General features: G+C 41.8%; 1 protein-coding gene across 1 annotated transcript in view; it reads left to right on the top strand.

The window, feature by feature from the left end:
• ALDH1L2 (aldehyde dehydrogenase 1 family member L2) overlaps positions 1-16,906 on the top strand; it is a 96,024-nt gene that overhangs the window by 71,954 nt on the left and 7,164 nt on the right. The window contains exons 19-22 of the mRNA XM_073651556.1: positions 4,215-4,313; positions 8,098-8,263; positions 8,506-8,611; positions 11,164-11,363. Coding sequence (XP_073507657.1) covers positions 4,215-4,313; positions 8,098-8,263; positions 8,506-8,611; positions 11,164-11,363 — 571 coding nt within the window. The remainder of the gene's footprint in view (positions 1-4,214; positions 4,314-8,097; positions 8,264-8,505; positions 8,612-11,163; positions 11,364-16,906) is intronic.

The following is a 16,906-nucleotide window of genomic DNA, read 5'->3' as shown; positions in this document are numbered from 1 at the left end:
TAGCTCTAGCAAATATAACTTTGTAATATATCTTATCAGAAAATTATGCACTATTCCCACTTATGAGCAACAACGGCTCCATCCCCCAGCCTCCTGAACTGTAACTGGTAAATCCACCATGAGCAAGACAAGGTCGACAACTAGGTCAGAATAGATTACATCTAACTATTTAAAATTTATGTGGAGGGAGGGGAAAGAGAGGAAGGAGCAGAGTAAGGCTATGTGCGCACGTTCAGGATTTGAAGCAGAAATTTTTGCTGCGTTTCTGCATCTCCTTGGCAGGAACAACACTGCAGAAAAAATGCAAGTTTTGCTGCAATTTTGAAGTTTTTTGATGCACTTTTTTTAGCGTTTTTTAATGCGTTTTTTGTACATCAATGAATGTTTTTTGGAGCTAAATAAAGTTATTTGAAAACGAACGTGGGACATTGCTTTAACCCTTGGATTACTGTCAGAACTGGGGTGAGTATATTGGTTAATTTAAATGATTAAAGAATGTGTCTATTGTATTTCAAATAAAGTGTTTACTCTGTGTCTATGTGTTTATTTAACTCTTTACTTTACTTTAATTAGGTTTGGAAATTAAAGGGTCTGATTGACACCTTGTCATCACCAAACAAAAGGGTTAGGTGTCAGCTAATCCCATATACCCAATCTTCTTAGCATTCCCATTCATGTCTTTTCTTGGGCAACTGAGAGCTGTTATTTTTAGCCTAGGAAGGTGTCATTAGGCTAACATGTTCCCCGGCTATTATTAACAGCTCACAGCTGTTTCGTTAGCAGCTGTGTCCCCAGGAACAGCAACAAGCAGCGCTTTGGGCGCAGCATATTTTTGCTGCGTCCAAAATGCGGTGTTCTAATGCCGCACTTTTGTTGTCTGTACATGTGAATCCACCGCATATAATGACACTTCAATCAGTCAAAATCTGCAGCGGAGACTAGCGTGTCTGCTACAGAAATTGACATGCTGCTGGTGAGTTTGGGTATGTGCCCATGATCAGGAGCCGCTGTAGGTTTGACGTTCGTGTTTATACAGCGTCAAACCGCAGCATCCACATGTTACAGCATAGTGGATGGCATCTATAGAAATCCCATGTCCACTATGCGTGCATCAGAGGCTACGAATCACCCGCGGACACAGACATGCGGCGCATCTTTCAGGACTGCAGCATGTCAAATTCTCTTGCGGAGGCGCTATTCTCTGTAACAGAAATTTGACCACTAGAATGTATTGAATGCGGTAAACACGCATAGTTCAGTGAACACATGTGGATTTACCTGCGTTCAATAGAATGCAACGTTTTGGATGCAGCAAAAATATGTGCTGCTAAATCTGAATCATGGGCACAGAGCCTAAAATAAAATAAAAAAATGGCATAGGCTCCCGCTTCATTTTCATAACCAGCAGAGGGAAAGCCAACCTCTGGGAGCTGATATTAGTAGCTGGGGAAGGGGCCATTAGCCAAAAATGTTCCCTGGCTATTAATATTAGCCCACAGCTGTTTGCTTAGCCTTTATTGGCTAGATTACAGGAGGACCCCAGAAAAAAATTGACCCATGGTCCTCCCTATAAAATGTAACCAGAAAAGGCTAAAGAGACAGCTGCGGGCTGATATTAATAGCCAGTGAAGGGGCCACGGACCCCAGCCCTCGGCTAATAATATCACCCCTCAGCAGTCCCAGAACTGGCACATCCATAAAATGCGTGAAATCTGGTGCTTAGCCTCCGCTCTTCCCACTGCCCTGTAGCTGTGGCGAGTGGGGTAATGGGGTTGGGGTTCATGTCAGCCTCTGTAATTGCAAACAAAGGTGTCTGTACCAAATATTAAGTTCTGTTTTTCTATTGTATCAAATACTTATTTCATGCAATAAAATGCTAATTAATTATGTAAAAGCCATACAATGTGATTTTCTGGATTTTTTTTAAGATTCTGTCTGTCACAGTTGAAGTGTACCTACGATAAAAATTACAGACCTCTACATTCTTTGTAGGTGGGAAAACTTGAAAAATCAGCAGTGTATCAAATACTTATTTTCCCCACTATATGTCTATTTTGTTTCATAAAATAAAGATTGTTTTTTTTTTTTTAAAAAAAAAAAAATGCTTTGGAAATTTGCTAAATTTTTGCATAACAAGGAATTAGGCTAAAACTTTACAACTTTTACCATTTTCTTGCCAGGTTTGCCCAGCTCCACCAAAATGGGCACAGCTGGGGCGTAATACCGCAGCTTGTCTAATTGATGATGAGCTGTGGCATTGCTTCACCAGAAATCCTATTCCAGTCTCTGACTTAAGATTTGTAACGAGGCATATGGAGGGTCAAGTCACTTGTCAGACGCTCCTTATTCATTAAGAGGTCTTGATGACTCTGGGCCAATGTCTCCATCTAGTAGCTCAAAAACAAATGAAAACTAGCGATGAAACGTGAATGGAAAATTGGTGAAAACTGCATAATACAAGTCATGCAAACACAATGCTTCCTTTTGTGAAAAGTTATCTGAATAAGGTAAACTTTTAATGGACATTTGTATGAGAAATTCCAATCGCCTCTGAATTGACAACAACGCCCAACAGGCCCTCTTTTTGAGACAGATGCAGGTGCTTTTGACGAGTCCCAATGTTATTAAATAGTGTTGAGCGAGTATGTTCTGTTAACCCTTTCGCCGAGTATGCTCGGGCCGAGCTCCGAGTATTTATAGCTGCTCAGTGATGTGTTTGAATCGCTCCCGTGTGCATGATTTGCGACTGTTTGACAGTTTTAATACATGTGAGGAATGTCTATTTCTTACACATTCCTCACATGTAATAAAGCTGTCAAACAGTTGCAAATCATGCACATGGAGCGATTCAAACATAACACCGAGCAGCTATAAATACTCGGAGCTCGGCCCGAGCATACTCGGACAGAACATACTCGCTCAACCCTATTATTAACCCCTTCACTCACCTCCCTGTGCTTTTCCTTTTTTGTTTTTTGCTACCCTTCTTCCCAGAGCCATAACTTTTTTATTTTTCTGTCAATATAGCGTATGAGGATTTATTTTTTTGCGGGACGAGTTGTACTCTTGAATGACATCATTGATTTTACCATATAGTGCACTGGATAATGGGAAAAAAAATTCCAAGTGTAGTGAAATTGCAAAAAAAAGTGCAAGTCCACAATTGTTTTTTGTTTTGTTTTTTTATTTATCATGTTCACTAACTGCTAAAACTGACCTGCCATTATTATTCTCCAGGTCATTACGGGTTTGTAGATACCAAACATGTATAGGTTCTTTTTTATGTAAGTGGTGAAAAAAAATCCAAAGTTTGTAAGAAAAAAAAAAAAATCACCATTTTCCGAGATCCGTAGTGCCTCCATTTTTCAGAATCTGGGGCTTGGGTGAAGGCTTATTTTTTGCTTGCTGAGCTGATGTTTTTATTGATACCATTTTGGGGTAAATATGTTTTGATCATCTTTTATTGAATTTTATTGCAATGTTGTGGCGACCAAAAAACCCGTAATTCTGGCATTTCGATTTTTTTTTCTCGTTACACCATTTACTGATCGGATTAATTTACTTTATATTTTGATATATCAGACATTTCTGAATGCAGCGATACCAAATATCTGTATTTTATTGTTTTATTTCTAATGGGGCAAAAGGGGGGTGATTTGAACTTTTCTGTTTTCTAATTTTTTTAAAACTTTTTTTTTTACCTGTTACATGCTTTTATAGTCCCCTTATGAGATATGAAGCTGCGATCGTCTGATCACCTGTGCTGCACATAGCAGGGCTGTGTAGCGTAAATTATGCTGTCCTGTGACCGGGCCGGCATTCATCTGCAGACCCCCGGCTGTCATGACAACCCATCGGCGCCCCGAGATTATGTGACAGGGGCGCCGATGTTCGTGTTTTATGACAATCCACCTGTGGATTTTAGAGGCACATGACAGCTGCTCAGATCAGCTATCATTGCAGGGAAAGATGCGGGCTCAGCGCCAGAGCCCGCGTCAAGTGCAAGGAGACTACTTTGGATGTACCTATACGTTCAAGCTCGTAAAGGGGTTAACCCTATCCTGCAGATGTGCCATAAATATTTGAGATGGGAATATCCCTGTAATGTATATTTATTTCTGCAGAACATTTTATGGAAAACGGAGCAAAACATATTTTAGTATCCATATGTCCTCAATGCCCATTGATTATATTCTCTTTTTGTTTTATTACAGGGTATGGGAGCTGTATACTTCAACAAAGGTGAAAACTGCATTGCAGCCGGTAGGCTTTTTGTTGAAGAATCTATACATGATGAATTTGTTAGAAGAGTGGTAAGTGTACATTATAATGTTATCTAAGCAGTTAGTGAGCATCTTCCCTTGATCATCATTTTTAAAATGCCTATTATAAAGTTTAGATGCCATTTTGAATGGTATTTAGGTGGTGCATATACTTCTAAGTGGATCACATAAGAAGTTATCAGTCAGTAGTCAGAACACTTTTGAATGAACGTGAGCAGCAATAGTTGACATTCACAGGAAACATTCTGAATAGCACGAAATAGTATTAAAAAGTTTTTTATTTGGAAACTAAACAGAAATGAAACCAGATAATAGACTTGCCTTTGTGAGCTTAATCTTGTATAGTATAAAACTGTAACAAACTATAAAACTGCACATGAATATTGTAATATGCGTCTAAGGATTCTTTATTAGGTATCCTAAAAAGTGGACACTGGTTGCCTATAATCTGTCTATAAATTGCAGATCCAGTTTCATTACCCTCTTTATTATCAGATCTCTACTATTTGTGCATATGCACATGGTACTGTGCGAGAGTGTGTGAGAAAAATGATGTGGAAGAAATGCTGGGAAGTAAGAAATGCTTTATAAACTAGGAGTGTTAATAATTCATTTTTATCAATTAAAAAAGTGCAAGGTTAGCGAACAAAAAATAAATTTAAATCAAATTAATATTTGGTGTGACCACCCATTGCCTTTAAAAGCAGGAAGCACACAATTTTTAAAGGAACTGGGCAGGGATGTTGTTTCAAACATCTTGGAGAACTAACCACTGATCTTCCTTGGATGTAGGCTTATTCAAATCCTTCTGTCTCCACATGTAAACCAGGGTTGGGGAACTCCCGGCCCGCAGGTCGTAAATGCCCAGTGTCTTCTGTCATGTGTATGCCCCATCCCCTGTGTCCCCTATCATGTTTATGCCCCAGCCGCGGTGTCTCCTTTTATGTGTATTCCCCATTTCCTGTGTCTCCTGTCATGTGTGTGCCCTAGCCCCGGTGTCTTCTGTGTGATGTATATACAGCAGTCTCGGTGTCTCATGTATGATGTATATAGAGCAGCTTAAGTGTCTCCTGTGTGATGAATATACAGCAGCCACGGTGTTTCCTGTGTGATGTATATACAGCAGCCTCCGTGTCTCCTATGTGATGTACAGTCATGGCCGAAAGTGTTGGCACCCTTGAAATTGTTCCAGTAAATGAAGTATTTCTCCCAGAAAATTATTGCAATTACACATGTTTGTTATACACTTGTTTATTTCCTTTGTGTGTATTGGAACAACTAAAAAAAAAAACAGAGAAAAAAAGGAAAATTGGACATAATTTCACACAAAACCCCAAAAATGGGCTGGTCAAAATTGTTGGCACCCTCAACTTAATATTTGGTTGCACACCCTTTTGAATAAATAACTGCAATCAGTCCCTTCCTATAACCATCAACAAGCTTCTTACACCTCTCAACTGGAATTTTGGACCACTCCTCTTTTGCAAACTGTTCCAAGTGTCTCATATTTGCAGGGTGCCTTCTCCCAACAGCAATTTTAAGATTTCTCCACAGGTGTTCAATGGGATTTATGGAACTCATTGCTGCCACTTTAAAACTCTCCAGCTCTTTGTTTCCATCCATTTATGGGTGCTTCTTAAAGTATGTTTGGGGTCATTGTCCTGTTGGAAGACCTATGACCTGGGACGCATACCCAGCTTTCTGACACTGGGAGCTACATTGTGAACCAAAATCCTTTGATAATCTTCAGATTTCATGATGCCTTGCACACAGTCAAGGCACCCAGCAAGACAACCCCAAAACATCTTTGAACCTCTACCATATTTGACTGTAGGTACTTTGTTCTTTTCTTTGTAAGCCTTATTCCGTTTTCGGTAAACAGTAGAATGATGTGCTTTACCAAAAAGGTCTGTCTTGGTCTCATCTGTCCACAAGACGATTTCCCAGAAGGATTTGGCTTATTCACGTATATTTTGGAAAACTGTAGTCTAGCTTTTTTATGTCTGTGTCATCAATGGAGTCCTCCTGGGTCTCCTGCTGTAGCGTTTCATTTCATTCAAATGTTGATGGATAGTTTGCGCTGATACTGATGCACCCTGACCCTACAGGACAGTGTGAATTTCTTTGGAACTTGATTGGGTCTGCTTATCCACCATCTGGACTATCCTGGGTTGCAACCTTTTATCAATTTTTCTCTACCATCCACATCCAGGGAGATTAGTTACAGTGCCATAGGTTGTAAACTTCTTGATTATGTTGCACACCATGGACAAAGGAACATCAAGATCTCTGGCGATGGACTTGTAACGTTGATATTGTTGATATTTTTTAACAATTTTGGTTCTCAAGTCCTCAGACAGTTCTCTTCTCCTCTTTCTGTTCTCCATGCATAGTGTGGCACAGACAGACACACAATGCAAAGATTGAGTCACCTTTTCTCCTTTCTATCTGGTTTCAGGTGTGATTTTCATATTGCCCACACCTGTTACTTGCCACAGGTGAGTTTGAACCAGCATCACATGCTTGAAACAAAGTTGCTTACCCACATTTTTGGAAAGGTGCCAACAATTTTCTGCCCTGCCCATTTTTGGGGTTTAGTATGAAATTGTGTCCAACTTGACTTTTTTCTCTGTTTCTTTTGTGTTGTTTCAATACACACAAAGGAACTACACATGTGTATAACAAAACGTGTAATTGCAATAATTTTCTGAGAGAAATACTTTATTTTCTGGAACAAATTCAAGGGTGCCAATTGCCAACACTTTCGGCCATGACTTTATATACAGCAGTCTCGCTGTCTCCTGTGTGATGTATACTGCAGAGCTTCCACTGCTTAAGGTCTATAAATGTAATGTGAGCAGTGATGGATTTCCCACTGAAACTAGACATATAGTGTAACATACATCTGTGTTCGGTACGACTTACTGCTGCAAATTCTTTACAAAACTTAGCATTGCAAAGAGTCTGCGCTCCAGATTGATGGAAACCTGGAAAAGTAGTTGCGAGTAGAAACATCATCCATACCACCTAATATTACAGCCACACCAAAGAGAAGCCGGTTCCAGTCATCCTGTTAGGGACGAGTTAATTAAATGTTTGACCAAATATCACAAGCTAATTTTCAAGTTGATAATTTTGTACGGCCCCCGAAGGATGGTATAAATATCCAAACGGCCTTTGGCAGAAAAAAGTTTCCCCACCCCTGATGTAAATCGACACAGACTCAATGCTGTTGAGATCAGGGTGTTATGGGGGCCATATCATCACTTCGAGGACTCCTTTTTTTCCTCTATATTGAAGACAGTTCTTAATGACATTCCCTGTATGTTATGGGTCATTGTCCTGCTGCAGAATAAACAAGGAGTCCTGGAAGTGATGATATGGTTCCACAGAGCTCTGATCTCAACCTCATTGAATCTGTCTGGAATTACATGAAGAGACAGAAAGATTTGTACAGGCCTACATCCACAGAAGATCTGTGGTTACTTTCCAAGAATTTTCTTTTGTTCATTATTATTCACTTTGCATTTTGTTAACTTGATACAAATAAACTATGAATACTTTTATTTTTCAAAGCATTCTTACAACAGTTGTACAATACCGTGTGTACAAAGACCTAACCTATTTTAACTAAAGCTACTGAATCTTAGCAGATTCTTATGTTTGAGTTTTTCATTTGTTAAAGTAGAAAAAAATTATTCTGGGTACATATTAGAATAGACTTCATCCCCTTGTGATGTCTGCTCCAGTTTCCCCATGCTTGCTTTCCAGTATTGAATAAAATGTATTATAAAGCATTCTGTCCATCCTGTAGGTGGAAGAAATTAAGAAGATGAAGATAGGAGACCCTCTGGACAGGTCTACCGACCATGGCCCTCAGAACCACAAGGCACACTTAGACAAACTGCTGGAATACTGTGAAACTGGGGTCAAGGAAGGAGCAACTTTGGTTTATGGAGCCAGACAAGTGCCTCGGCCAGGTGAAAAACATGGTTTCTAGGATACATTAGGGATTGGTATGTTAAGTTTTAGACTTGCATTTGGTAAAAGAAAATAATAAGCAAATCAACTCTCTTATTGTATTTTATGAACTGTTGAATTGGGAAAACTGTGATTCCGTTATTTCCATTGGTGACTGAATCATTTATAAAATAGTTAGTGTACTAAAATGTGATGCTGGTTTTATCTGGATCATAAACACCTTCATTCTCAAACATTTTAGGTTTCTTCTTGGAACCCACTGTATTCACAAATGTGGAAGACTATATGTACATTGCAGAAGAAGAATCCTTTGGACCAGTAATGGTCATCTCCAAGTTTAAAGATGGGTATGTCCTCTTATTTAGTTGACATAAAATCCTTTTCCAAATATACTGGAAATATTATTGTGTGATACTGAGTTCATGATCACCTTAAAAAGGAAATTGCACAGGCTTGTTAGAGCTGGCCATACACATGACATAACCATGAGCAAAGCAACCAAATGTTATCTACCCAACCTTCCTGTGAAGATCTGAGGTTATGGGTTGTAATAATCACCTAGGCAGGATAAGAATGGAACTATTTTTTATTCTTTACATCCATGGTTTTACAACAACTCCAGGTAAATAGCCAAAATACATTGCCCCCAGTCCACAAGATTCCTCCCCGGGCAGTAGTTCCACTGCCTTTGTACCAGGCGATACTCAGTCTCCCAACTTTTGGTTGGCCCACAAATTTTTCATCTTCAGCCAGTATATTCTGCAGTCACAGTCCACGCTGCTCCAGACGACAGATAAAACAATAGAAGCACAGGTATCAAGTAACAACAATCCTCAACAAATCCAAAATAACAGATCCCACAACTGTAGCACATGTATCCAGCCCAGTCGGCAACCGATCTCTAAACTCCATAAGCCATCCATCCATGGGCTCCAGGACCTCAGCCTAGATCCTCTCCCTTCTACGTCATTCCCCACTCTCCCACTAAGCATGTGGTTTCTTTTCCTCCCTCCCTGGGATCAGCTCTCTGAATGGGCAGAATTGTTCACACCTTAACCCCCCCCCCCCAAAAAAAAAAACAAACTTTGCATTAGTGGAGGTATTTTTGTCAGGTTTAACCCATCACTTGGGACTGCATGTGAGACTCCCTGTGGTGACGACTCTTCTGGGTCTACTGTCCCCATCCACACAATGGGACTAGTGGCTGGGAGAACAATGGCTTGAGGCCCCTAAAATACTAACAAAATTAATGGAATGATTGCTTTAAATTTACCTTTAGCGATCTCCTGTCTGGCCTTATGTGTGCATAAGATCCAACCAGCACGACTTCCTCTACTTACTGTCACTGAATGGAAACATTGATTCTTGAAGCAGAACACTTTCCAAGTGATATTGGTGCACTTAAAGCACACCTGTCAGCAGGTTTGTGCTCAGTAAACTACATACACTGTCAGGTGGGAGACATTACACCAATTAATATGATACCTTGGTTGATGAAATTCATCCTGTGGTTCTTGTGTAATCTTTACTTTCAGTGTGGAGATAATGATATGCTCGTGCTCCGGAGCGGTCTATGGGGGGCGCGCTATCTGATTCTCTGCTTACTTATTCATCTCTATGCTCTTATGACAGCTCACTGATCGTTCACTGACCTGCTGTTATGTTCTGCTACCAGAGCTAAGGAAAGAGAGGAGATCTGTCCCTACGATAGAACTCAGCTTAATCCCTACGATGTAACAGGGGACCTGATCCTGCGATCAGACCTGCTAAAGTCCTAAGCTAGTCTGTACGGAGACCTATAGATGTGGGGAAGGAATCCCTACAAGTACTAAGGACTGGGAGGAAAATGGGACACCTCCTAACAGAAATAGTAGCAGACAGACGAACAAACAAAATATATAGAACATAGAGGTCCGTAGACCAAGCAAACTAACAGAGTTAGATACAGAGCACAGGCTAGCTAGAAAGTAGTTATACAATGAAGTCCAGCAAAGCCAGAAGGGCGGAGCAGGATTAAATAGGCCAACAAGGTCATGTGACCAGCAAAGGAAAAAACCTAAGAGCAAGGTTCTAACACCTGCCTCCTATTTTACATAACCCCGCACTACTAGATGCATTATGTAAAATAGGAGGCAGATCAGTGAACGATCAGTGAGCTGTCATAGGAGCATACAGATGCATATATAAGCAGAACACCAGATAGAGCCCTTCCTTTCCACAGGCTGCCCCAGAGCACGAGCATATCTATCTCCAAACTGAAAGTAAAGATTACACAAGAACCACCGGACGGATTTCATCAACCAAGGTATCATTTTAATTAGTGTAATGTTGCCCCCCTGACAGTGTATGTAGTTTACTGAGCACAATCCTGCTGACAGGTGCGCTTTAAACTGACGAGTAAGCAAATTTCTAATAAAACACAACAAGCACTCTGTTTGCAATCTCTACTTTCGGCTACACAATGAGTTAACTAAAAATTCATCAGTAAGCTTGTTCTGACATGAAGTTTGCAATGTTTTCATCTATCTAGTACTGAAGAGCTTTTGTGCTCATTTATGATCACAGATCCTTGATGTGGCCATGAATTAGCTGAAAGCAGCTCTCAGAAAAGACAGATAATTCAGTTACAAACTCCCAGCCAGAACAAGTCCTTTGGATGGACTGTATGCTTAGTTAGCTCATTCTGCAGTCAGCAATACACAGTGAAGCGCTGAGACTATTGATGGTGCAAATTTTTTTCTAAAACCCAATTGCATGAATTATTTTTAAATATAATTAAGTTAAAAAAAATGCCCCAAAAGTGTCCTAAATCCATATCCCTTAACCAAGCTCTAATTGCTAAATGGGCCTTAGATGCTGACAGCTTTGATTTGACCGGTGTTATTTTTGTTTCATACAGTGATATTGACAGAGTACTGGCACGAGCCAATAACACGGAATATGGACTAGCATCCGGGGTTTTCACAAGAGACATTAGTAAGGCTATGTATGTGAGTGAGAAGCTGGAAGCAGGAACTGTTTTCATCAACACCTACAACAAAACTGATGTTGCTGCACCATTCGGAGGATTTAAACAGTCTGGATTTGGCAAGGACTTGGGTAAATATTTTACGAACTAAAAGATCATTTTATATTGCGACAACAATATGAATATATGTACAGTGATCTGTTTTCTGTATGTGGGCTGAGTTTAATGTGGCACCACGTGTTGGCTTGTGGCATTTAACAAATCTGATAAGAGAAGTGACAAATCCTCCATATTACAGGGAGTTGGCTGGAGCCTGAAGTGTTTCAAGAAAAGGCTTCCTAATATACCTACCATTTAAATTATTTTTATGTCCCCAGTTGCCTGTATCCTACAGCCCTTTTTAAGATGAAGCCTCAAAGGTGTTTTTAATATAGGGTCATAATTTTATGTCAGTTGTTCAATGGTCCCTTTCAGACAGTAATTATTATTATTATTATTATTTATGACCGCACTATGATCACCATGATATACAGAACCGCTGCAATTGGTTGTGTAAGATGGCACGTAGTGCTGAGAGGGTAAATAAAGTATCATGGCCGGTTTTTACAAGCAGTCATAAGAGATGGGAGGGAATGGCTGCTCACATATCCCCACCCCAAGGCCTGGTTTTGGTAAATAAAACGGAGGCAGATTGTCTCATTCAGTGTCTGTGGCTGGAGACCTCCAGAATGTTTGTGCTAAAGGACACTGACCGTGAGTGGGCGAACCCGCCATGCTGTATGGACTGTTTATTTTCTGTTTGTTACTCTGTGCCGGAAAGTTGTCATGGACAGGTTCATACACTCCCTTCCAAGGTCGGTGCAATCCTGGGTTGCCCAGGGAGATCCCCGTAATGCTGAGGACCTGGTGGGGTTGGTGGAAAGGTACCAGGCAGTTGAGAGTTCCTTGGGGAAGCAAGGGGTCGTAGCACCTCCATACTGGGGTTCCCAAAGCGGGGCAGACACCCAAAAGAGGGACACTAGAGCCACATCTGGGAAGTGTCCTAGAGCCCAGGATGGGTCCGAGTTGCTGCCAAAGACCCCGTCCAATGTCGTAATTTGTTGGTCAAATAGCCACCCGTTGACCCATCACCATCCCAAGAAAGGATCCTCCAGAGGTTCTACTGGCCCGGGTGTCGCCGAGAGATTGTGAATTATTGTAGGTCCTGTCCCACCTGTCAGCTGTCCTGTCCCACTTCCGTAGCCTTTTAGTGCCACTTCCTATCGTTGAGGTCCTGTTCGATCGCATCGCCATGGATCTAATGGGACCCCTGGTCAAGTCCGCCAGAGCACATCAGTATATCCTGGCTGGTGGTACTGCACTATGCTACCCGGTATCCGGATGCCATACCGCTACGAAACTCCTTCAAGTGTATAGCCCGGGAGATGGTCCTTATCTTTTTCAGGACGGGGTTTCCTAAAGAGATCCGAACGGACCAAGGGACTCCATTTATGTCAAAGGTGATGAGAGAGTTGTGTAAGATCCTTCACATCACACAACTCAGGATCTCAGTCCACCACCCACAGACAGATGGCTTGGTAGAGAGATGTAATAAAACCTTGAAGGCCATGTTGAAGTAGGTCATAGAGAAAGACGGCCATGACTGGAACTGTCTACTGCTGTACCTACTATTCTCCATCAGAGAAGTCCCACAGGCCGCTACTGGATTCTCCCCTTTTGAGCTGTTGTATGACCGACACTCCCGCGGACTCCTGGACATAGCAAAGGAGACCTGAGAGGCGGAGTCTACACACTACAGGAGTGTAATCGAACATGTGACCCAGATGCAAGAGAGGATTGCAGAGGTGATGCCCATTGTGAAAGATCACCTCCTCAAAGCACAGGAGGCACACTCGAAGGTGTACAATAGGTCGGCGAGAGTGAGACACTTCAACCCTGGGGATCACGTACTGGTGCTGGTACCTACGGTGAAGAGCAAATTCCTGGTTAAGTGGCAGGGCCCCTATGAAGTTGTGGAAAAGATTGACGATGTCAATTATAAAGTCCACCAGCCAGGGAGAAGGAAGCCCTACCAGGTGTACCATGTCAACCTGATTAAGCCATGGTGAGATAGGGAGCCTGTGGAAGCTACGTATTTGGTGGCGTAGTCTGAAGCCGACGTGGGTGAGGTCAAGGTGGCAGAGTCGCTGTCACGTGCCCAAAAGAAACAGTGCCAAGAGTTGCTACAGCGGAACAGGGACCTGTTCTCTGATCTACCGGGGTGTACTCAGATCATAGAGCATGAGGTGCTTACGGAGCCTCATGTCGGAGTAAATATGCAGCCATATCGGATCCCAGAAGCCTGACGAGAGGTAATCTCAAAAGAGGTGAAACGCATGCTGAGTCTGGGAGTAATTGAAGAGTCCAAGAGTGACTGGTCCAGTCCTATAGTCTTAGTGCCGAAACCAGATGGAGAATGGCGGTTTTGCAATGACTAAAGGAAACTGAATGAGGTCTCTAACTTAGATTCGTACCCAATGCCCAGGGTAGATGAACTAATTGAAAGGCTAGGGCCGGCCAGGTACATTACCACGCTTGACCTCACAAAAGGGTATTGGCAAATTACTATGGCCCAAGATCCGATGCTCTACGGAATGCAGGGTTTTCCATCAACCCGAAGAAATGTGCCATGGGCATGAAGAAAGCCAAATATTTGGGCTGTGTCGTAGGCAGAGGCAAGATAAAGCCCTAAATAAATAAAGTTGACGCGATCCAGGGTTGGCCACAACCTCTCTCAAAAAAGCAGGTCAGAGCATTCCTGGGCATCGTTGGTTACTACCACCGGTTCATCCCTAACTTTGCCATGATAGCTGCCCCTTTGACAGACCTCCTTAAAGGGACAAAATTGGCTATGGCTAAGTGGTCTCCAGAAGCTGAGACGGCCTTCCAGGAACTAAAGCTAGCCCTGTGTAAATAGCCAGTGCTGGTGGCACCAGATTTAAGAGTTTGTGGTCCAATGATCCTTTGTTGGGTGAAGAGAGTGGGGCATCAGACTGCGCTGCTCGCCTGTCAGAATAATGTACCTGAGGAATCCAAGTCGATGTAATGATGAAATAGTCTTTATTTCTATGCGTTTCGTGGTGATCACACCACTTCCTCAGGACAGTCTATACACATACACATACAGGGTCTGTTATTTATAGGGAAAGAATGCAAATGGAAACGCCTCCCTTCAAAAAAAACGCCACACCCAGCGGGCAGGGAATCAGACTAAATGCATGTATACACCGTAAAGCACACACAAAACAATCATAAAGCATAATGGAGTATATCACTTAAAAACATTACTCATACATTTAAAAATATAAATGCAGAATTTTTTTTTTTAACCCCTTAAGCCCCGCGGGTGGTTTGCACGTTAATGACCGGGCCAATTTTTACAATTCTGACCACTGTCACTTTATGAGGTAATTACTCTGGAACGCTTCAACGGATCCCCCTGATTCTGAGATTGTTTTTTCGTGACATATTGTACTTCATGATTGTGGAAAAATTTCTTCGATATCACTTGCGTTTATTTGTGAAAAAAACGGAAATTTGGCGAAAATTTTGAAAATTTTGCAATTTTCAAAATTTGAATTTTTAAGCCCTGAAATCAGAGCGATATGTCACACAAAAGAGTTAATAAATAACATTTCCCACATGTCTACTTTACATCAGCACAATTTTGGAACCAAAATTTTTTTTTGTTAGGGAGCTATAAGGGTTAAAAGTTGACCAGCGATTTCTCATTTTTCCAACAAAATTTACAAAACCATTTTTTTAGGGACCACATCACATTTGAAGTCACTTTGAGGGGTCTTTATGACAGAAAATACCCAAAAGTGACACCATTCTAAAAACTGCACCCCTCAAGGTGCTCAAAACCACATTCAAGAACTTTATTAACCCTTCAGGTACTTCATAGGAATTTTTTGAATGTGGAAGAAAAAAATGAACATTTAACTGTTTTCACAAAAATGTTACTTTAGACCCAATTTTTTTTATTTTCACAGGGGTAACAAGAAAAAATGGACCGCAAAATTTGTTGTGCAATTTCCCCTGGGCACGCAGATACCCAATATTTGGGGAAAAACACTGTTTGGGCGCACTGTAGGGCTCGGAAGGGAAGGAGCGCCATTTGACTTTTTGATTGTAAAATTTGCTTGAATAATTAGCGGACAGCATGTTGCGTTTAGAGAGCCCCTGTGTGCCCAAACATTGGAGCTCCCCCACAAGTGACCCCATTTTGGAAACTAGACCCCCCAAGGCACCTATCTAGATGCATAGTGAGCAGTTGCAACCCCCAGGTGCTTCACAAATTGATTCGTGAAAAAAAAAACACTTTTTCATTGTTACGAATCAATTTGTGAAGCACCTGGGGGTTCCAACTGCTCACTATGCATCTAGATAGGTGCCTTGGGGGGTCTAGTTTCCAAAATGGGGTCACTTGTGGGGGAGCTCCAATGTTTGGGCACACAGGGGCTCTCCAAACGCAACATGGCGTCCGCTAACAATTTGAGCCGATTTTCCATTCAATTTGTTAGCGGACACCATGTCGCGTTTGGAGAGCCCGTGATGTGCCTAAACAGTGGAGCTCCCCCACAAGTGTCCCCATTTTGGAAACTATACCCCTCAAGGATTTTATTAAGGTGTATAGTGAACATTTTGAACCCAGAGGTACGGCACAGAATTTGTTTTCATTAGGTCATCATATTGAATAAGTTGTCATTATTCTTGAGCGCAAGTGCTCGCTACTTGAGTTTGCATCAGGTACTCAGGTATGCACCATGTACAGCGTGTGCTCGAGTGACATGCTCGAGTCCCTGCTCCGCATGTTTCACGGTTATTAGACACCCAAAAAAAAACATGCGGGGATCGCTCGTGCATGGCAGGCAATCCCCGTAAAGTTTTTTGGCCGCGAAGCATATGGGGCAGAGACTCGAGCATGTCACTCAAATACCCACGATACTCAATGCATACCAGAGCACCCGATGCAAACTCAAGTAGCGAGCACTTGCTCTCAACACTAGTCGCCATATCGTCATCTTTTTTTCTTACTTTTGAAAAAAATCCCAACCCCAGCCCTAGCCCCAGCACAACCCTAGCCCCAGCACAACCCTAGCCCCAGCACAACCCTAGCCCCAGCACAACCCTAGCCCCAGCACAACCCTAGCCCCAAACCCAGCCCTAACCCTAGCCCAATCCTAACCCAAGAGTTTATTTTTGACGCCGTTCCTTGTGCGGTATAAGTGATTAGACGACTTTATTCTTCGGGTCGGTGTGATTACAGCAATGCCAGAATCATATGGGGTTTTTATGACTGACAGCTGTCACACACTAAAAGACGCATTTTTTGTAAAATCTAGTTTTTGCATCGCCATATTTTGAGAGCTATAATTTTTCCAGATTTTGGCAGACAGTCATGTGACGGCTCGTTTTTTGCGGGATGACTTGACGTTGTTATTGGTGCCATTTTCAGGCACGTGACATTTTTTGATTGCTTTCTATTCCGATTTTTGGGAGGCAGAATAAACAAAAACCAACAATTCAGGAATTGTTTTTTTTTTTTTTTTTTTTTTTTTTTTTTTTTTATTCTGTTCCGCGTGTGGTAAAATTGATGAGGTAGCTTTATTCTTCGGGTCAGTACGTTTAC

Source organism: Phyllobates terribilis, unplaced genomic scaffold, assembly GCF_046119375.1.
Source record: "Phyllobates terribilis strain yellow unplaced genomic scaffold, ASM4611937v1 Scaffold_11__3_contigs__length_659146591, whole genome shotgun sequence".
Taxonomy (NCBI): Eukaryota; Metazoa; Chordata; class Amphibia; order Anura; family Dendrobatidae; genus Phyllobates; species Phyllobates terribilis.
Note: the sequence above shows the minus strand (reverse complement) of the source record. Positions and strands in the feature narration are given on the sequence as shown.